At 44.9% G+C, this 21,531-nt stretch overlaps 1 protein-coding gene across 2 annotated transcripts; it reads left to right on the top strand.

Annotated features, from left to right (window-relative positions):
- Positions 1-4,969: 4,969 nt before the first annotated feature.
- SYT13 (synaptotagmin 13) lies at positions 4,970-21,446 on the top strand. 2 transcript variants are annotated; one of them, XM_049825170.1, is made up of 6 exons: positions 4,970-5,472; positions 10,566-10,788; positions 12,715-12,855; positions 14,442-14,755; positions 18,628-18,757; positions 19,023-21,446. In XM_049825170.1, the coding sequence occupies exons 1-6, from the start codon at positions 5,290-5,292 to the stop codon at positions 19,325-19,327; spliced, it is 1,296 nt and encodes a 431-aa protein (XP_049681127.1). In that variant the 5' UTR covers positions 4,970-5,289; the 3' UTR covers positions 19,328-21,446. The 2 variants fall into 2 exon arrangements, with proteins under 2 accessions (XP_049681127.1, XP_049681128.1); XM_049825171.1 differs by having other exon boundaries at positions 12,721-12,855.
- Positions 21,447-21,531: the final 85 nt, after the last annotated feature.

Raw genomic sequence — 21,531 nt, forward strand, 5'->3', positions numbered from 1 at the left:
AACACTAGCCTTGATTTCAAAACTACCCATGATGGAGAACCCTCCACAATCCCTCGGAAATCGCTCCTGTTGAAATTATGCCCGTTGTTGGAAATCTGCAACGTGTTTCTACTCTGACTTTGTCTGGCATCAGCTTCTGGCCATTAGCTCCTGGTAATGTGTTGTTTGCTCAGCAGAAGAGGACCTCTATTATCAAAGTTTTATTCCTCAGCTGGATACTTAAGGATTTTGACGCAGCCACCCCTTAGCTTTTTCATCGGTAAACAGCCTGACCTCAAGTCACACTCGGATTCACTGCCTTCCAGCCCTTTATTCATCCATCCAGCTCCTTCCTCAACTCCCTCTAATTTGCCCAGCGAGTTGGTGCTCTGCCCAGCAGAGCGTCGTTCTACGGTAGTCACACCAATGCCCAATTCACATGTTACAAACCCTTCCTATTCCTGCCCGATGTTTTTCCTCTTACCGTCCTGTGGATCGTGTTATTCTTCCTGAACACTTTTGCTTCTCGTCTCCTTCTCCCTGCTTCCTAGCGTTGAGCCTCCCACCCTCCGCCAGTATTCATCCAATGTTGCCGCAAGGGATGCAAGAGCTGTAGCACAGCCAGGTTTACAGAGGTTGCCGGTGATAGGGGTGCAGGACAGTCTCCTGAAATAGGTACACGGCCAGATTTTTTCCATAGATCTCCTGAACCCCCTAAATCTTGGTCTCAGGACAGTATAGGGTGCTAGAACAGAATCATTTACCATGAACCCTACAGTGCACGCGTGCAACCAGCTGTACCCTTTTGCATGCTAAATCCTTATCAACGTCTTGAGGTAGCAGGGTGGCAAAAGGCTGCACAAGCAGCTGGCAGGTATTCCTGTAAGTCTGGAGGTTTCAGGATCTCTATATCCATTAACACCAGCTGAAGCACCACAGCTTGAAGCTCATTTTCTCGATGTTGATCATTGTATATCTCCCTTTTAGAAAATGATTCTTTGTTCTTCTCTTAATTACTTCATTTACTTGATTTATATCTACAGGTCTGTTTCAGTGACAGTGATGGAGGGGCCAAGCCTACATTCCTCTCACAAATCTTCCTTTTTTTTTTTTTTTGCATATGAATATGTAGAGACAACCTCTTTGTCTTAATAGCACTGCAAAAGAATATTTCAGCGGTCTGTAATACTTCACCATCTGGTGGAGGAACACTTCGCCACTTGCAGGAAGACAAAATCCCTTTCTTAAATCATTTACAACCTGAGGCAACATCATACAAAAGCATAAGGAGGTAGATGTAGTCATTGTAAGCACAAGCCTTTTACCTTCACTTTTGTTTTCACCATGCTTCATTTTCTTGTTAAAGAAACGCATGACAGCCATATGTGGTCTTCTGTCGTTAACTGGCTATTTCAGTGCCCAAAGTTGGGTGGTGTAAACACATTGCTATGATCTACCAAGCTGGTTTAGACCATTATCCAGTTCAAACTGTCCCATTTCTGTAGCACAGGATCTCAGAACCTCATAACAAGCCAACACAAGTGAAAACATGAGCTTACACCTTCAGGCTAAGTTTGACTGTTCCAAGGATTTCCCTGAAAAAAAAAAAAAAAAATCTCTTTCCCGTTTCTGTCTGTTAACTCACACTTCTGCCTGGTGAAATGCCACAGTGAGAATCAGAGTATCTTTCACAAATACCAGCCCCTGACAGAGTGGGCTGAGTCAGGGAAAGTAGTCTGCAACCATCTTTCATTCAGATGTACGTTGGCTTTTCCTTCTGACAGTGAGGGATTTGGGAACTTCAATTTGCATCTTCTAATGCCAGAATAAAACTTGCAAATCCCTGACCTGCTTATTCGAGTGGTTGGCAATTGCATTAAAGGGCTTTTTTTCTGGTAAGACACGAATTACAGCCAGGCAATATAAAAGCTCTTGTAATTCTCCATGTGATCTGTACTACCAATTCTTCATTCAGAGAAAGCCTCTTTCATACAGCCAATGGGCAGAAAGGCCCAAAATATCAGTGGAAAAGCTCACAGCAGGAACAAAGAAACTGTAAGCACCAAAGGTTGTCCAGTGCCTTGTATTTTGTCATCACGGAATATCCATGTCCGAAGTATCAGGAGCTGAAAACAATGTATATCCTTTTGTCATTCTTATACATGGTCTTGTGTCAGAATCTGGAGAAAATATGTGGATAGAGTGGCTGTAAAATATGTTGTCAGGCCTGAACCTGCCCATAAAGTTTAGTTTGCAAAAACAGGCTTTCATCTCTCTGCCTTGGCAAGCCTCTTCCCAATGGCAGATGTGACAGATAAAAAAGCTATGTGATCCTGGACGGTATCAGTGTGAATGGCCAGTGAGAAAGGTCATTAGCCTGGCTCCACTTACTATTGCTTTAGAGAAAAAGAAGTCATTTTATTACTGGGTGTTAAAACAAGCAAGTATAAAGCTGACTTTGAAATACATTTATGGTCCCATTTTTTTTAGAACAGGATGTGTTAAAAATAAGCAGCCATGATTGATAGATGCAGTGATAGATCCTGTGCCAAAGCTACAGTTAAATTATGTATCTGTACCAGTTACATGCATCAGTGCACACAGAAAATTCCACAGTCTTTGGTCTCTCGCTTGTAGAAGCTCACATACTGCTAATATTCAATGTTTAGCAAGAGCTGTTTTGTTTTCCTAGCAATAGCAGCAAAAGGCTGCTGCCTGGCTATTATTATTAAAATACGATATCTGATGATGATTCTGTACATCTTACATTGCACAGCATATACAATTTCTGGCAAGGAAAACTTAATCTTCATATATGAGCAGCTGGAAAACATCCTGGAGAGGTATACTATTAAATTATTGTCTTGCAGAGAGATTTTGATGTGGTCTTTCTTCCACAGCCTGTTGTAAGCACTGTTTATATAATACTCGGAACAGCTTATGGAAACCTCGTGAAGATTGCATCTCATGGATGGATTGAATGCCTTCTCCACTCCAAATCTCCATCAACGTATTCTACCCTTAACTGCACCTTCCTCCTTTTCATACGGTTTCCAAATCTCAGAGGCCTCTGATCTGGCTATGTTAAATTTCATTAGCACCTTGAGGAAGAACCCGTCCTGTGGAGGAAACCAAAGGCACCTAAACAGCGTTTCCATCCTTTTTGTCCTCTTTCAGACTCTCCTCTCTTCTGCATCTCTTGAGTGGTGGTAGAAGTCCGTAACAATATGGTACATTCTTCAAATTCAAGATAAGACCTCGTGGCCCTGTGATTATGACGTTACCTGTTCAACTACGGGCTGAACGAAGTAGTTGTTAGGTAAGTCAGCAAATGGTTGCAACAGTCTAAGTGTGGCAGAGAAAGTTCAGATCAGCAGAGGTGAGCACAAGGATGCTGTTCAAGGTTTTGGAAGCTCCTGAGCCACGAAGAGCAAGAAGCAAAGGGAGCAGTTAGTCAGATTTCTCAATTCCCTCTATGTGATGTTCCTCCCACTACTGAGCACAGCGAGAGATGTGCCAGTGGTCCAGCCTGGTGTGGCCACTTTTATGTTCTTGTATAGACAGAAGACAAAGCTCAAGGTTTTTTTTCCGTGGGCTGAGCTGAAAGGCCGGGGTCCATGGGCTCAGCAGTGTATTGGAGGATTGTCTCAGCTTAAGGAGTCTGTGTAATTCTCTTCTTGACGGGGGTCAGGAGGGTTGGAAGTGGAGGGCGAGATGCGCGCCTGATGAGCCTGGTAGGGTGAGGAGAAGGTGAGGTGATGGAACGTGCACTGCATCCATAAAGATGCTGCAGTGTTAAAGAGGAATCTTTAACAATTAAAGTGAGAGTCGGATGTGTGAGGGAAGCTTTGTGCCAGGGAGGTGAACATGTCATCTATAATGGAACAAAGGCTGAGTGAGTTGTCATGAGTGAGATGTGAAACATCAAAAAAAAAAAAAAGTCAAGAAAAATCCATGACAAAACCTAGGCTGCAGAAAGATAAAAAACCCCTGATTTTCTAGATATTTCTGTGCACATAGTTAATTTTTTTCCTAACCCACAGGCATCAACTGTATTCCAAAAAAGAAAGACAAAGAAACTCCCAGTAGAACTGCGTATTTTTTCCCGAGCCTTATAAGGAATATTTTGTTTTTTGCTTACTCATTCCACTCTGGCCCAGATATATAATGACCCAGAATTGTTATCATCTTCTGGTCACTAGGTACTCCTTGTGACATGTACAACCAGAAAATGGTTGTACACGTCACAAGAAACACATCGAAAGACAGCATTTATGCTCCTCTTCGGCAAGCTGGGCAGGCTGAGGAATAAGGCGAAAATAAATGAGTCAAAGTTAATCGCTCCATCACCTCAAGAGAAAACTGAGACGGACATGTAGCCCTTTCAGGTTTATTCGTGTAGGTTCTTCTCCTGTGCTCCCCAGCCCAGCACCTGACGCCGGTGTAGTAAGCACTATGACTAATACCTAGCATATGTTGTTTGCTCTCTCATCCCCTCCAGCGGAAGCAACATATGCACCAGCGTGGTTTGTTTGATAGGATTTTCCGCTGCCTTTTTAAATAGAGGTGCTGCTCTGCATTGATTCTACAGAAAGCCGCTGCAAAAGGCTCAGCCCCTGTGCTTTGAGGGGAAGCGGGGCGAGGTGTGGGACGGCGTTTAATTCTTGCACGTGTTTGCTCGCCAGCCTCTGAAGAATGAGAAAGTTTTGCCTGGCTGACAAGCAGGCTTTACTTTTTTTCTCGTGCTATCGTGCAATGCTATCATAACAGGGCTTCTCAGGCCAGCACCTTTTGGCAATCACTACGTTTGCCTTAAGACAGAAAAATTCAACCTCTTGAGCACATGAGCAAGCTAGCCCTCAGAAATATTGCTAGAGAGCTGATCAAACATTTGGATGCACTTTCTGTGAGTTAGCTAGCAAGGCCCAGCCCCTTCTGCTGACGTCTTTCCTCTCTATCACACATCAGACTTTTCCCAGTGGAGCTGGAGAACAGGCTTCAATGAAAACTGCCTGTTTGCAGCTATATGGGGATCGCAGGCACCACAGTCACTATTTCCTCTACCTGACCTGGAGCAGCAACTCCATCATCAGGATAGAAAGGTAGCCTTGTTGCCTAGCAAAGGTGGGATGATTTATCTCTGTCTCTAGATTGGTCCCTTTTCTTTGCTGCACAAGAGAATTGTTTTCAGACTTCCAAGGAGAATGAAGCCAGGCTAGAAATCGGAGTGGATGTGCGAGAGCTGCTCTCCCAGGGAGGAGAAGGAGTCACAGGCTTTCTGTGCTTTTTGTGCCTGTACAGCGCAGGACGATGGTTTTATCTGCCCCAATTATAGCCCTGGGGGCTACCTTGGGGACTGCAACTAGCATCCTTGCCCTCTGCGGTCTCACCTGCTTCTGCAAATGCAAGCAACCTGGGAAAGGACTCTCGGAAAAGGACCAAGAGGAGGACACGGAAAATGCTAAGCCCAGTGTGCTTCAACCAGCCCAGCAAGTAAGACACAGTCTCTAATTTACCCTGTGATTTTTTCTTTAAAGGCAGAGGGTGGGAATGCAACTTCTCTGTTAGGCTACTCAGCATGTGATTTATGCTGTCTATTTATCTGCTTACTGTGTTCAGGATGTAACAACATGTTAGTGGGAGGAGGAGTGAGGGAAAAAGAGAGATGGGCTGGGTGACCCACAGAATTACGGGAGCAGGAGACAGCTGCCACATTGCCAAAGAGAAAGCTGCTAATGGCAAAAATAGGGGACGAGGACTGGAAATGCTGCTTAGCTGTCAAGCTAGATCACGAGGGAAATCATTTCCTGAGGAGAGAAGACTGGACTTTGCCAGGTGGCATGCAGCACTGTAGAGAGGAGATGACTCCTGCTGGGATCTCCTACAGCAGCTATTTCTCTAACTCTATCCACAATATCTTACGGTTCCTGCGGGATAGTTCCCGGTCAACAGCTGGTTTCTTGTGAAAACCATCCCTCCTCCTCCCTCTGCCCCTCCAACTGAGGGTATTAATTATGGGTGAAGTTAAAAGAAGGCATTGAACTGATAATAAAATGCAAGTGAGAATCTGGAGTGTGATGACTGGACAATCTCATCACACTGTGAATTGCTTTTTACACTTCCTATAAGAGCAATGTGGACTATGGATAATGTCAGGCATCCCTGTGTGGTCTTTCTTCCTCGTTAGAATCCGAAACCCCTGATTTACTCCTGAGCTCAGTGCGAGAGAAAGCAAGGGCTACTATAGGACCCTTCTAATATACCTATTAACGGGAAGGTCTCCTTCAAAGAGAAATGTTTGACTGATTTCCTTGGTTGACTATGGTCTTTAGCATGAGCTATGGCACTGGTCAGTCTCTGAAAGTATTACCTGTTGGCTGTTGCTCTTGATGTTTGTGTGTGCCTACGTTCTTTTCACTTTCCTCTAGCCATTCAACCAAACGCTGTGCCATAGCAGCCAATTCCAAAGGCCAGTGATCCATTGTGTAACAGTCTTTCTTTGCCTTTTAATTATCTGAGCTGCCTATTATTTTTGTATTTTTAAAGAGTGTAGCAGGAGTCCTAATTAAACTTCTCTCTAATGTTTGTAATTACATATTCAGTCTCTTTCTGGCTACCACTCTTCAGCTCTTAGTAGAAAAGAGCCCTGGCACCCTCATGCTCCTGTTGCAGTTTGTTCTGAGGAAAGATGACCAAATCTACTAATTGTATTGTAAGATCCGGTGCAGATACACAGAATCACATTACCAGAGCTTCTCGTAGCTGAGGGGTGGGAGGATGGCTCCACTGACCGCAGATGAACATCTGCACTAAGCTTTGGACTTCTCAAGAGATTGTTGCTAGTTCTAAGAATTCATCCATGAGCATGAGCTGTTTGCATTTTTCTAGGATGAATTTCACCTGCTATTCTGTTTGATAGTTTTGTCATGTCCTTTCCAGGCTCCTTTCTTGTCTTTTCTAGCCCATACAAGGTATTTGCGAACTCCTGTGTATAAGGATGTACAACAATGCTGAGATTTTGCAAGTTTACTGTTAAAATGAATGAGAAATGTGTAACTTTGACAGTCACATCACTTTGCATAGCATTTTTTCTAGCTGTTGTCTGGAACAACACTACCCACAGATAACTTTACCATCAGTCTCTTTCTACAAGAGACTTTTTATTGTTGTAATCTTCTAGCTCAGAAACCTCTCAAATCTTTACTTTAACTCCATCCTTGGACTGGACATTTTTCTTTTATACAGCCCTTTGGGAAACATCTTGGGAAAGCGTTAATCCGTCCTGGAGCTTATCCTCCAGGGTGTCATCCTGCTCGCAGGACTGAAATAAGCACCAAGTCACCGTAAAGTCCAGTTAAGCCTCCAGTACCCAGGAGTTATTAGGTTATGGTCCTCACAATATTTCTACATTCATCAAGTTTTGCTATAGCTTAATCCAGCATTTGCCCAACAGAGGATCAAATTATTCAACCTGCACTCAGTGTATCACTATCACCTGAGTGATTGTATTCTTTTAGCATTGTAGACTTTCTAATTAGAAGTATTATTTCTAATGTTACTGGGTTGTGGGTTTTTTTTAAAGAAATCTGGTCAAATTATAGCAGCCGAATGAACATTCTGTCACAGAAAGTGCAAAATGTTCTTAGTTTGCATATTCCGTATGTTTAACAATTCTTTCCAATTAAAATAGTTTTCTTGCCAGGAACATGCATTCCCCTATTCTGTCACTGATTCAGAATCAGTCTACATACCTTGAAGGAATGTATCTCAAATTGAGTTCTGAGCTTTTATCATCTGTGTCTATGTTTATAAATTGTCCTGTCGGGACTTTTTTCTGACTACATTAGTACATTGTATGTCCTAGTCAGTGCTTGACATACTTAATTATTGAAGCCTGTCAGGGCCACTGATTCTGATAAACAGAGATGACAAAAGAAAGATGAAGCAAGACTGCATTTTATTCGCTTGGCGTGTCTCCCATGACAGTGATGCTTGTATTTACTATAGACAGAGGCTCCCCTTGGACATGCCCTGCATACATGAGGAGGAAGAGTTCAAACACAAAGATACATCTACGGAACAATTAAAATTTGCAAAGCCTCATCAAAGCGTGCAGAACGAAGACTCCTGAACACATCCAGCAATGGCAACAATCTGGTGCACTGTTTGAGAGGCTCCGGGCAGGGACCCAGAAGGGTCAGCTGCAGCCTCCTTGCTACTTTTGGTTCCTTTGCTTTCACACGTTTTAACGCAGAACTAGCTGAACTCTTTTGCTCATCTCTTTATTTAAGATACTGCTGCTGATTTCCAAAGGGAACTTCCATAGGGCACTGCTCCGTCCCTAGATTAGCAGACAGCGCTTGGGAACAGAGCTGGCAGCAAAAATAATAAACAGAGGCAGATGCAGTTGGAAGAGGGGGTGGGCTAGTCCCACTGTGCTTGCATATGTCTCTCATCTCAAATTCTGCGGAGCAGACAGACAAGAGAATATTTAGACCCAGTGGAGCTCTTAGGTGCTGCGTGCTGATGGATTTCCTGACTAAATGTCTGGCTTTTAGCAAGTGGAAGAAAAGATTGTACTAACAATACCTCACGTTTGTACGGTGTTTTTCGTCCCGAAGGATCCCAAAGCGCTTCATGTGCCAGCAGCACACAGCAACGCAGGCATATTGCTCCGGTGTGATGGTCAGTGACTGGTAGGACAGCAGCCTTGTACAGCGGCTTCAGGAGAGAAAGAACGGCAGAGACCCACCACTGTATGCCTGTTAGAAGCAATGCCTTTGCAGAACAAAAGCGACCTGTTTTGTTGGTTTTTTTTTTTTAAGCTGTTGTCTAGTGATTCTTAACATATTTTGCTCGGTTGGTCTGCTTTAATTTTAGAAGAACGGACAACGGCATTTAAGGTTTGGATGAGTAGCTTTGAATTTCCTATCTATTTTAGGACTGATGAGGCTCACGTCTCTAAAAGAGGGATCTCACCTACAGACCCGCACCGAATGACTTACATAATATCCAAACTCAGCTGGATGCTAGGTGGGGACTGCACACAGTGACGTCTTTCGTTCTCAACCCACTTCTCTTTCAGAGCCCCTAAAATTAGACCAGACAAAATGCTGTTTTCCATAGTGGACTTCCTAAACACTGATGCACTGGCTGCCTTGAGAAGACACAGTCGCTGACCTAATTAGTTCTTTACCACTGCCAAGTGCATGTAACTATAGTGCTGTGATCTCCATATGCAGAGTATGACTAAAGAGCTAAAGTCCAAGACTGCTCTCTTTCTTCGGCTCTGTTTCTTGAGGAATAGGTATGCTCCCTCAGGACGTGCGAACTGGGCCCACAAAGTCCCAACACAGACAAGTGCTTCAGGGCATCATCCACATTCATTATTAATAGGAAACAATGAGACTAATGAAAAACTTTAATTACAATTACGAACATTTTCTGGCTCACCCTCGATCTAAACTTGACACAGAATAGGTTGGCAGGCAGCGGGGTTGGAGAGAATCCCACTGCACAATAATCAACCAAAATGGCAGTTCTACTTCTGCTTTTTGTCTTTCCTGTTTTGCAAACATTAATAAAGTCTGTTGCAAGGGTCAGGGTCATTTGCTAGTCAGCTTTTGTTCTTTCCCATTGATGAATCCAAATATAAATGAATCAGGAATGATTTCAGTTGTGAGCAGACAGGATTTTTGGGGGCACGTAAGGAAAAGAGGACCGTTATATTCCACTAAAATATTTTTCAGTGTTTTGGGAGAACAGTAATGCCTTTGTGACAACCTTTGCTTGGGCTGCCTGAGCATTACACCATCTTTCAGGTTCTTCTGCTCAATTGCATGTTCATGATTCAGCAGGGAATTGAAATGTTAAGAACAGACATAAATCCAGATTTCAATCCCAGTATAATAAAGGGGAAATGTGTGTCTGAGGGTCAGGTGGAGCTCTGGTCCACAGAGTCAAGAGATAGTCCAAGAGGCTGAGGTGACCGCTGGATCAACTACTCTTGGTATGCCATTGCAAGGATCCTTTGTTGAACCAGTTCTCCTTTGCCTTCTTACAGCATGGTCGTACTTGCTCCAAGTGACGGTATGATCCATGCCTTTGCCTTTCTAATGCTTACTACACACCCACACGAAATGTACTGAAATCTGTGGGTGGCTATAGCCTCTTAACCTGGGATTTGGCTTCAAAGATCAGGGTAAAAACTGTCATACCTCAATCATAGCAAAATGAACTTCATGGTTGATTTCTGTGCTAAGAGAAAATACAGATTTATGAAAGAAGGATTAAGTGGTACAGGAACAGAGGAATAATCAAACAATAAGAATATATCTTTTTCTCGTTGCAAACAAACATCTGTAGAGGAGTAAATCTGAAAAGACATACACCAAGTAGAAGGGTATCTTTTGGCAAGAAAATCTCTGGACATACAGGCAGTGGTTTCTACAACCCAAAAACCAATGACAGTAAGAATGACCAGAGGCACCATCTTTTCTCCCCTTGTCTCAGCTTATTTAACATTGAGAGAATCATAAGAATTAGTCTAACTAGTGCAAAGTAATCAACAAGGTTTTAATTTTCAGTTCAACGTTAAGAAAACTGCAGAGCCAGTACAGCCTCGAGCACTCCTGAAGTTTCCCAACATTTATGGCCCCAAACCAGTCGTAACTTCACCTGAAATTGTTAACTACACACAGTACTCCCTGAAGACAACCGAAGAACCGGCTACTGGAAAACATACTGGTTTGGATGAGAACAGGATGAAGATACAAGTCAACGAAGAGCTGTTTGTTCTCCCTCAAAACGGTAGGAGAATTTGGTCTTCCGACTAACGATTGCTTTTCTAGGTGTAGGTCTGTAATACCTCTGAGCATAATGTGGTTGTAGTTAAATAAATGTGAAAATGAAGACATGGGGTGCTTTTCACTCCCTTATCATGAGCACTGTGAGTTCTGTCTTCAATGAATGTGTTTAATAGAAAGTAGTTATGGAGCTCATCGGGACATTCAGATAACAAAGTTGTAGTTGTGTCTGGTTGTAAATTTTTTTTTATCTAAACAACTTTTGTGTTGAAGAATGTGGCTCATTGGAAGCAGACATTTTGTAGAAAAGCATGTATTTAGTGTAGTTTTACTGCGAGCAGTTGCCAGAGTATGGATGAAATATTTGGCCAAAACCAGGCAGAGTATCTCTTCCAGGAAAAGTGCTAGCTGTCCAGCCACTGTCCTTGTCGGGGACATCAGCAGCAGGGGTTCAAGCTTCTCCTTTATTTTCTCTGCTGCTGCTTTTTCCACCAGTTTGGTGAGATGGTCCTGGTTTGCTGTAATGTGCAGTGAAACCAAAGGCTGACACCTCAGACATTTTTGCCAAACAGAATTCTTGTTTTCCAGCCAGCCCAAAGGGTAACATGCCAAAGCCTGGAACATAAGATTCCTGGAGCCGAAGAGAAAATGCAATGTTAATTATGTACATCTGGCAGCATGTCTGGGTTGCTTCCATACTGATTTTTACCTTCCTAGCTGTCTTTTAACAGGAAAATTGACTCTTACGGTTACCACATTAATAAAACCTTCCTGAAGATTTGCCAGGGACACAATGCTATCTGTCATGATTTTTTTAAAAGAAAACTCTTTTTAGTTTTTTAAAATCACTTGAGATTACTTTTTTGTCCTTCTGGGAGGACAATTGCTACATTCACCCCTCCACCCTGAGACTTGTGAGTATGGAAAAGAAAGTACCATGGGAAGCAGCTGCATTGGAGGACGAGACTGTCTGAGCCACATCCTTAGGTGTCAGGGAGAAGATTATAGGGTGGAGAGGCTGAAGGATGATGGCTGCATGTAGGCTAAAGCTTTATATAAGTGTGTTGATGTAAGAGCCTCTCTGCACTGCTAATGGCACAAGCAAGTTTGCTTCCTGCTGTGCCTGATTTCATAGCTCAAGTGCTGCTGAAATAAAGCAAGAATCGTTGCGTTCTCCTTTCAGTGCCATGTTGAACTGGTCTGGACCGCGGCTAAGATTTTTAGGAGGACTGGTCCCACTACTGTTTTCTGTGTGAATCAGAACTGACCTTGCAGTTGTCAAAAGTTGACAAAAAACCTGACCTTCTGATGACAAAAAGCTGTGGCTTCCCTTTTAGTCTTGCAACTTGCTTTATTTCAGTAGGAAATATGTATTCAACTTCCAAATCACACGTGGAGATACTGCCTCACAGCTTCCCAAGCTCATAATCTTCAACCTGGTCAAGCACTATGGACATACATGTCTTCTGCATGGCAAAGACCGTACTGTTAAAATTAAAAAACCATTTAGAGAGGTCTGAACTAATGCAGAGTTGCACGGCAGCTGAAAAGCAGACTCATGTTCTTATTCCAAAGAATGCCAGATTTAATTCACCAATGTGGGTTAAAAACAATATAAAACAATATAACAAGTCGTGAGTGTAGTTTAGACACCTTGGCCTAGGCACAAGGTAAAAGAGCAAGTGTGTGAGCCATCTTAGAGCACAAGGTGGTGGGGAGCAGAAGGCTTGTCCAAGTGCTGTAGGAAGAGCTGAAAGTGTGGGAAAACAGAGCAAAAAGGAGATACGATGGTGGAGGAAGAAGAAACATAAATTATATTCCTGCACAGAAGGTGCAGGAATAGTAAGACCTTTAGAAAAGTTGAGTCACGGCAGGGTGGCTTTGTTCTTCTTGGAAGGTGAAGACCTGCTTGCTAAAGGGCTTATTTCAGTTGCAGGTGTAGTAAAGGACGTGTGTGTCACGGAGCACTTGAACCCCGAGAGGGCAGCCAGCTGCAACCAGGCCCCTGAGCTGCGCTACTCCCTTGTGTATGACCAAGAAAAAGCTGAGCTGCGTGTGGCCCTTCTGGAAGGTAAGGGGCAGAGATTTTCCACCGGTCATTCTCCATCTGGAGGGTACAAGACACCTGTTGATTTTATAGAGGGTTCCCCTCCTACCTTAAAATCAACACGTGTCCCCAGGACCACGGGACGTTTCACTCGTTCTGGGCTTGCAGAATAGAAATACCTGGCAATGTCACTGCTTGAAGTGAGCGTGCAGGGCATGGCTTGGGAACAATTGTTTGCACGGCTCAAAAGCACAAGTCAGGAACCAGGATGGGCTCCTCCAGTCCCAAACGTGGTGCAAAGCAACCTCTTCTTTTCATTTTTTTCCTTTGGGGGCAGGGGGAAGGGGGTTGCTATCATCTCCTTCCTCTCTAAAACTTTCATTCTTCAACTTGACCTACTCCCTTCTGCGTCTTCCTCAAGTCAAGTCAAAGGCTGAGCTGGAGATAACAGACTTATCTCGTAGGCCACTGAGAAAGGTCCCTCTGGCTGCGCCTGGCCAGGTTCTGTATCACTCTTTGAAGCAGGAACTGACAACTGTAACAGCTTCTCCGCTCAGGGCTGGAGCATCATCTGTTCCTCTGGGAAAGTAAAATAAGCTGACTGAATAATTCATGCACGGTGCAGATCTCTACAGAAACCTAATCAAATCACACCCTCTGAGGAGAGAATTGCCACAGCTCGCCTCCGGGGAGGTCACCCGTCCCTGCTGGCTCTCACCCCGGCTCTCCTGCACGCCTGGGTCCAGCCAGGCAGGATTTGGCTGCTCCCCGGCTCTGCTCCCCAGCTCTGCTCCCCCGAGAAGCCAGGAGACCCCCGTGAACCGTGGGACCTGGCAGCTTGGGAGCGGCTGTCCTCGAGCTGGCTCGCAGCGATGACTTTGGTTTTGCCCAAAAAGCCGTGCTGTTTCGCGAGCCCCTCGGAGGAAGGTGTGCTCCTCTTGCTGCGGAGAGGGCAGCGCAGTTCTGTTGAGTTGGTGCAACTGAAGAGGAGTGTGAAATGCCATTCTCGCTCTAGGCTTTCTAACATAAAAAGGATATAAAATTAGGGATGAATGTCTCTTGACACAGATCTTTTGGGTTGTGGGATGGCTTCTGAAGGAGTCATTTACCGGAGGTTGGACAAGCAGAATGTAATAACCCTTAGACGTATCCCACGCTGGCCTGCAAGGGTGGATGTGTGCCAAGAGGTAGGTCTCTCCCATCTCTGATGTCTGTGACTGACCATTCTGCTTTTAAACCCTTTGTAAGAAGCTGTCTTTGTGTGCCAAAACAAAAGTAAATAAGAGATGCCCATCCCATTGCCATGCTCTGTCCCACCCCATCGCTGCTCTGCATCTTTCAACAGAGCACGGTTCCTTGAACTCAGCTGTCGCTCTCCCAAACACTAACAGAATCCTTCTGCAGTGGCAGAAGGACAAGGACGTTGTGCAGCGTGAGGAAAACACCGCAGCACAGGCTCACAGCTCAGTCTGCCCCATGCAAGCAGGAACAAGGGTCAATGTCTATGCAGCTCTTTTATTTTATGGCTCTCAAGAAATAAGCAATTTAGCCACAGATATTTCGGGACTGTCTTTTACGGGAGGTCCTTACAATCAGTCTTTCTTTTCCAGCTATGCATGGCAGAATGAGTGGGGACCAAGACGCTGGCTGCCATTGCTACGTACTGGGCACACTGGTGAGCAAGTCCGGTGTTGCTGAGGCCCAGACAGAGCTGAAGAAGAAGGTGCTTCACACCCTCTGGGAGAAGGTCCTGCGATTCCCATTAACAGAGGAGGAGATGCCAGAGGGGACACTGACTCTCACCCTGAGAAACTGTGACAAGTTCTCCAGACACAGCATTGTGGGGGAACTCAAACTGAGCCTTGCTAACACAGAGGAGTCCTTTGGGATGGCCCAGTGGGAAAGGCTAAAGACCCCAGAGAAGGTATGGACTCGGTCCGTGTCAGTAGTCCAGAAACCCTAACGATTAATTGCTGGGACAAAAGATGCCCTCTTCCAAGACGGCTGCATGTCAGTGGGTGGCTTTATTTGTTTGGAGCCAGGTTTAGAGGGGTGATGTGTGACTGCAGAGGTCACTCGGAACTGCTCTGTGTTGGCCTGTAGCTAACCATTTTGGAAAGCAATCAAAGGCCCATCAACCCAGGCCTTCCACCTACAGCTCCTCTCAGTTGCGTCAAAACTCCCTCTCCTCCTCCCTCAATTACATGACAATCTGGCACTGATATCTGTAATTCAAAGCCTATGTCTAGACAAAGTGACATGACTTTCTGTGAATTAGCGATGCAGGACCACGGTGGCAAGAGCTGAAATTCCAGAGCTGAAATACAGAGCAGGACAAGAGGGACTCTGGAGTTTGACTGAAGGCCACTTATCCTTACTGGGATCAGGCCAGCAGTGCTCTTCATTCTGCTTTGTCCATCATCGCTCATTGCGTTGTGTTGGTTTTCTTACATGTCAAAAGCTCCCTTATCCACACCTTCCCAGCTGCACAGACCGGGGGAATGGAGGGAGGGATTCCTACAGTACTTGAAGTAGGTAGAGGGGATGCTTCATGCGTTCTACCTTCTTGCACATTTTCTCAGGATCCTTTTCACTACCATGAACCTGATAATTCTTCTAGCAGCAGCAATACACTTAACAACGTGGCAGCAGGGTGCTGTTATTGTTGCTACTAGTACATCGCTACAAACAGGTACCTATTGTACTCTGGTACGGTACGGGGTTAGCAGTGCAAAACAACACCAGCATTGCCTCTGAGCATGCCGAAATAAATTATTGCCTGTCACCATCAGGGGTTAGGGCTCTCCACTGAGTTGGCCACAGACTCAGCGTACAGAGTTAGCATTTCTGATTTCCAATAATGCTAATCTATGCGATTGCCACTCGACTGCTAATAGAGCTGGCCACTCTAGAAAAACTCTGGCAGAGTGAGAGGCAGCAGAAACAAATGGGTGGTCTGAATCAGTTTAATAAACTTCAAGCACAAGGCAAAATATTTGCCTAATAGATGTAAATTGAAATGAGTTCCGCAGTCTGCTGCTGTGAAAAGAGATGTCCAAAAGAAATTATTCCAATATTATGATTTAAATTCCTAAACCGAGATAGATGGAGCCCCCCTACCCCCTTAATCTACTGTAGTATCTGCTTTGTAAGCAATATCCAAGGCACAGCCTGTTCACAGTAATGGTCAGTCGTCACTGAAGTACACCTGATGGAGTCCTGACATACTGGGGACTCTGCCTTGGTCCAGCTTCACAACTATACCTAGAAACAGGGCAGCATTCATTTCTTCTCCAGGCTGACAGCACAAGGTTAACGCTAACAGTACTGCTGAACAGTGCCCCAGTTTGAGCTGAGGATGTGCAGTGAAAGCTGAATTTGCGTCATCTGGGACCTGAGAGAGCCAACCATTGCACAGATAGCTTATACACAGATCCTGAATCATTCATCGAGAACCAAAGCGCCTCCGAGTGAGGAAGAGCTGATCAAAAAAAGAGGAGCTATTTTCGACAGCATCCATCCAGGAACAAAGTTATTGGGCTTTGTTTAAAGTCTGACATTTCCTTGAAAAGCCATGAGCTGCAGAAATTTCATTCCTACCTTCCCAGTAATTCTCCCCCACACAAGGGAAGGAGCTCAAAGGGGAGCTTACAGCGAACCAGGTAATGTAATTAGTATTCAGGAATTCAGGGACTGCTGTGAGCAATGCAAAGTGTAGATACTGCAGACTGATATCCTTATCTTGTCTTCCTTCCCTCCCAGTGCTTTGCTAATGACAGTGATGATAGTGGTTACTGGCATAGCACCTTCCCTTTTGTGATTTCACGCTGCCCTGCACACGTAATTCATTGATGACCCCCTGATGCTTTTTATCCTTATTGCACAGAAAGGAAGCTGAAGCTTTGGTGGTTGTGTGAATTTGCAAGGCTATATGTGCAGGTTATGGATTTAATAGGAAAAAGGAAAAAAAAACCAAAACAACCCCAACAAAACCCAGAAGGAGGGCGAAGGAAAAGAACCTCTGGGTTGGTCTCTTCACACAAAACTTCAGCAGAGACCAACCATTGTAGGTTTTGGTTTCATGCAGATACAGGCTGGTCAAAAACTTGATCAAAATTTTAGGAGCTAGAAAGCCATAAGCACAAGATGTGACGTGCGGACAAGGTGTGTGTTTGTGTGTGCGTGCGTGCGTGCACGTTTACCGAGCCCTGCCACCCCTCACCTCCCCAATCTCCACTGTATCTATCTGTGCCCGGAGCTACAGGAACCAAATCCTAGCCCAGAGCTATAGAGTGGCACCTGGTGAGATGCAGAGTGGATAAATAAACAAAAGCAGCTTATGGCTTGCCTAAACTGTGGTTTTGTATTTTGAGGTGGTGTTTTTATTTGTCCCTCCATGCACAAAGACCTGTTCTTTTGTAGTGGACATCTACCCATTTGAATCTGCCTCTGTTTGTTTGTAGGTGGGGGTTTTTTTAAGATCCACTTAGATTTAGGCCAGGATTTATGTAAGTGAAATGCATATGAGCCCTTTGTTGCTACCTGAGTGCATGAAAAAAAGATTTACTTGGGCTGATTTGGGATTGAATTTCAGGCTTCCTTGCTAATGGCCTCCCACCTGATTTGTGCACGACAAATAAGTCATTCAAACCAGACAGCGATGACAGCCTTGTTTTCTGGAGAGTCAATCAGCTCACGCGGAGCATACAGGGGCCTGTCCTTGCCTGTTGCAAGTAACCGGGTGAAAACTTAATTTGAAATATTTATGGCTCACTTTTAGAAGCGAGAGTGCAGAGCGCAGAAATGGCCTGGAGAAGGGCTGCCTGTCCTAAAGCGTGTAGATCATGCTAAAGAGTCCAAAGGGAGTCTATTGAGTTGACATTGGCTTTCTGGGACTCTTCTGGGTCATTAACCTCACTCTAAACCAGATTTCTGTCACAGGCTCCTACTCACCCAGAGAATAACTGCTCCCCTTTTGCCCCTCGCCACAGGCTGGCAGCCCTGTGCACACCGGCGTGGGCTTTCTCTCCTTCCAGGACGAAACGGCTCTGCTCTCCCAGGGGGGAGCAAGGTCAGGAGGCTAAGACGCCAATCACTAATGGGAAGAAAGAAATAAAAGGAAAAAAAAAGAAAAAAAAAAAGTGGAGAGAGGCTCACAGGCCGGGAAGGAAAAGTACGGTGCTGAGCTCATGGAGGATTTCAGGTTGGCTGGGGTTTTTTCCCATACCAAGTAACGGTGTCAGAGAAGGTCCAACTCCAGCTCCAGGGTCTGGCAGTGTGGCACAGACCCCGGGATCGCCTACGCTTTCCCAGGGAGCCCTACAGTCCTGCTGGGCAGTGTGGACCGGGGTCCACGTCTGGGCAGAGCCTCCTGACAAAAAAAGCGGCTGAAATGGAGAGTGAATTATGAAAAGCAGCAAGGGAAGTAGGGGACATAAATAAAGGGCAGCCAGTTAATCTCTCAAAAAAGGAGTACCTGGCTGCTTGCATGTAGTTCAGCCCCAAATCCTTGTCTTCTGACTAAATATTTCCCTAAAAGTAGATGTTAGGAAGCAGTTACTTTCCAGCAACAAAAGAAAGCATCCGATCAGGGCCTCATGAGTGGAGGAGCACTCTCGGACATCTTTGCCAGGTTTATTCTCATCCAGTATAACTGGAAAGATCTCCTGTACAAAGACAGGCAGACAACTTGGTCAGTCCACGACCTTCCACCCATCAACTTGCACTATGTAGTTTTCCTAATGTTATGGCCAAGATTGTATAAAAAATTAACCCTTCCTTTGTCTCCATTTCCAGGAGCCGTCTACAGGCCATGGGGAAGTTCTGCTTTCTATCAGCTATTTGCCAGCAGCTAACCGCCTGCTGGTGGTGATTATTAAGGCTAAAAATCTCCATTCCAAGCAGCTGAAAGATCTACTTGGCAATGGTGAGTAGAATAGCAAGCAAACAGAGACTGTTGTTTCTGCTATTAAGCTAATCTAGAAAGCAAGCTGGAAGGGTGGTGTTTGGCAGAAAAAAAATAGATGTTTGGCTTAGGAAGCCAAGGAGATTTGAAGAATTCTAAAAAGTGAAAACCAAGGTCAATGTTTCTTATGTTCTCTCTCTCAATCTGATGTCACCAGTTAAAATTATCTTGCATTCATTTTGTTGCATGCTCATCAATATGGTGTCTCTCTCCACTTCCTATACAGATGTTTCTGTCAAGGTGACACTGAGGCATCAGTCCTTGAAGCTGAAGAAGAAGCAGACCAAACGCGCAAAACACAAGATCAACCCCGTGTGGAATGAGATGATCATGTTTGAGGTGCCTCACGAGCTCCTGCGGGCCTCCAGCGTGGAGCTGGAAATGCTGAGCCAGGATGGCGCTGGGCAAAGCCACGTGCTGGGCAAGTGCAGCCTGGGCTTACATGTCACAGGCACAGAGAGGAGCCACTGGGAAGAAATGCTGAGGAACCCCAGGAGACAGATAGCCATGTGGCACCAGCTCCACATGTAGGATCATTATGATCACTGCCAGCCAGATTTCCACCAGGCCTCCGAGCCTGGGGGAATAAGCTGCATTTCACCTTCCACCTTCCTCTCCACAAAGTTGCTCCGCACAACATTATTTCTTACACCACCTCCTCTGATTTTCCTGCCTCATCTTAGCCCAGGAAACTGTCTGGGAAATGTATTTAAAGGACAATCTCTCACCAAATCAAGTTGTTCTCAAACAAGGGGTTTGGCTGCCTGGATGATTTGAATTCATTTTATTACCCTGCCCACTGTCATTTCTGTGAGGTCCCTGTTTCTGTAGAGGAGCGGAGGGGAGCAAAGGTATCATGGACATGTAAACCACTCCTCGGCTTCTGGCACTGTCGCCCAAGTCCCTTGATGAGTGCTGGCTCCGTAATCACAAACACGGGGCAGATGGTTTACCAGTCACTGTTCTTCACAATACTCTACAAGGCTGTGAAAAATGAAGATCACAAAACCAACTTTCACAGCAGACCCCAAAGTATCAGTATGAAAGAGAAAGTGAAGCCAAGGTGCAGTAGATGGATACCTAGAAAAAGGTACAGACTAAGGGAGAGAACAGAGGAAGAAGAGAGAGTGAGACGGTCAACACTACCATCCTGTGTAGCCTTTGAAGCAAACACTGCCAAACAAGAAGTCAAATACCTTCCTTTACTTTTGTTTCCTGGAGTGTTTGATACCTTGTATTTAGGATTCATGACAACTGCTGAAAATATGAATGTTTCAGGATCCTTTGGCAGAATACCTATATCTTCTATCTTTCTACAGTGTCACCCAGGAAGACCCTATGCATGGACATAGGGTCCATATTGTTGGTGTTACCTCCGAAAACTTGGACCAAATCTTTCCGCTTACTGCCACCTTTTCTGTTTGGGTATTTCTGAGCTAGAAAGTTTCAAATACTCTAATTATATTCCAGGCAACATCTAAGACTAGGCAAAAGAAGTGGGATCATCTCATACCTTAGCAGTTGATTGATGGTTTTGGTTTGACAGTTAACTATCGCACTCAAATCCTCATACCAGCATTACTCGAAGACAACCCTTAAGAACTGCCATGTATTTCATCACTTCCAGACAGAAGGAATTCACTGACCAGACAGACTCTCCAGGGCTTGGTTATTTGCGTGCACTTTCAATATTTGACGTGGCTTAAATGTTAGTGTTTACTGTCCTTTTTTTGGTGTCTAGTTGGACTGAAAGTCTGGTGTTGGCAGTGACGATGTTACGACCCCATAAGCACGTTGCTTGTCCTACAACTTTATTTCAAGTAGTAGACACAGCTTTAAGGGACTTCCAGGGGGACAAGGCATCCAAAAATCTGAAAAGAGAACCATATAGTTTGTAGCACTGAAAAATTCAGAGCGCTTCATATTGCAGGGTCAGCTTGATCTTCTGTTTAATTCAAAATATTAAGCTAGGCTTAATCTAGTACACATCCCATTTTGATGGCTTAGTCAAACAAGTCTAGTAGATTATCAAGTGAAGGCTGCCATCCTGTTTGCAAAGGGAAAACCACTAGAACCAGTGTCTGAAAACTGGCTGAAGCGCCAGGCACAGATGGTTATGGACAGGGGAATGAAGTTCAGCTGGAAGCCAGTCACTAGTGGTGACTGGGGCTGGCGGTGGGACTGACACTGTTTAACATCTTCATAAATGACCTGGACAATGCCCTCAGCAAGTCTGCAGATGATACAAAGCTGGGAGTAGTGGTTGATACACCAGGCCGTTGTGCTACCATTCAGAGGGATGCGGAGAAGCCGGAGAAATGGGCTGACAAGAACCTCCTGAAGAAGTTCAACAAGGAGAAGTGCAAAGTCTTGAACCTGGGGAAGAACAACCCCATGCACCAGCGTGGGGCTGGGGACTGACCATCTGGGAAGCGGCTTTCCAGAAAAGGACCTGGGTGTCCTGGTGGACACCAAGTTGAACATGAGCCAGCAATGTGCTCTTGCAGCAAAGGTGGCCAACAGTGTCTTGGGCTGCATTAGGAAAAGCATTGCCAGCAGGTCAAGGGGGCTGATCCTTCCTCTTTACTCAGCACTGGTGAGGGCACATCTGGAGTGTTCTTCTAGTTCTGGGCTCCCCAGTACAAGAAAGATATGGACTTACTGGAGAGAGTGCAGCAAATGGCCATGAAGATGATTAAGGCACTGGAGCATCTTCTGTAGGAGGAGAGGCTGAG

The sequence above is a fragment of the Accipiter gentilis genome, chromosome 22 (assembly GCF_929443795.1).
Source record: "Accipiter gentilis chromosome 22, bAccGen1.1, whole genome shotgun sequence".
Classification (NCBI taxonomy): Eukaryota; Metazoa; Chordata; class Aves; order Accipitriformes; family Accipitridae; genus Astur; species Astur gentilis.

Bases quoted from the DNA above. Each gene is read 5' to 3' on its own strand.
- SYT13 (XM_049825170.1), top strand. From the start codon at position 5,290: ATGGTTTTATCTGCCCCAATTATAGCCCTGGGGGCTACCTTGGGGACT. The intron at 5,473-10,565 runs GTAAGACACAGT...TTTAATTTTCAG, and splicing joins TGCTTCAACCAGCCCAGCAA to TTCAACGTTAAGAAAACTGC. The intron at 14,756-18,627 runs GTATGGACTCGG...CTCCATTTCCAG, and splicing joins GGCTAAAGACCCCAGAGAAG to GAGCCGTCTACAGGCCATGG.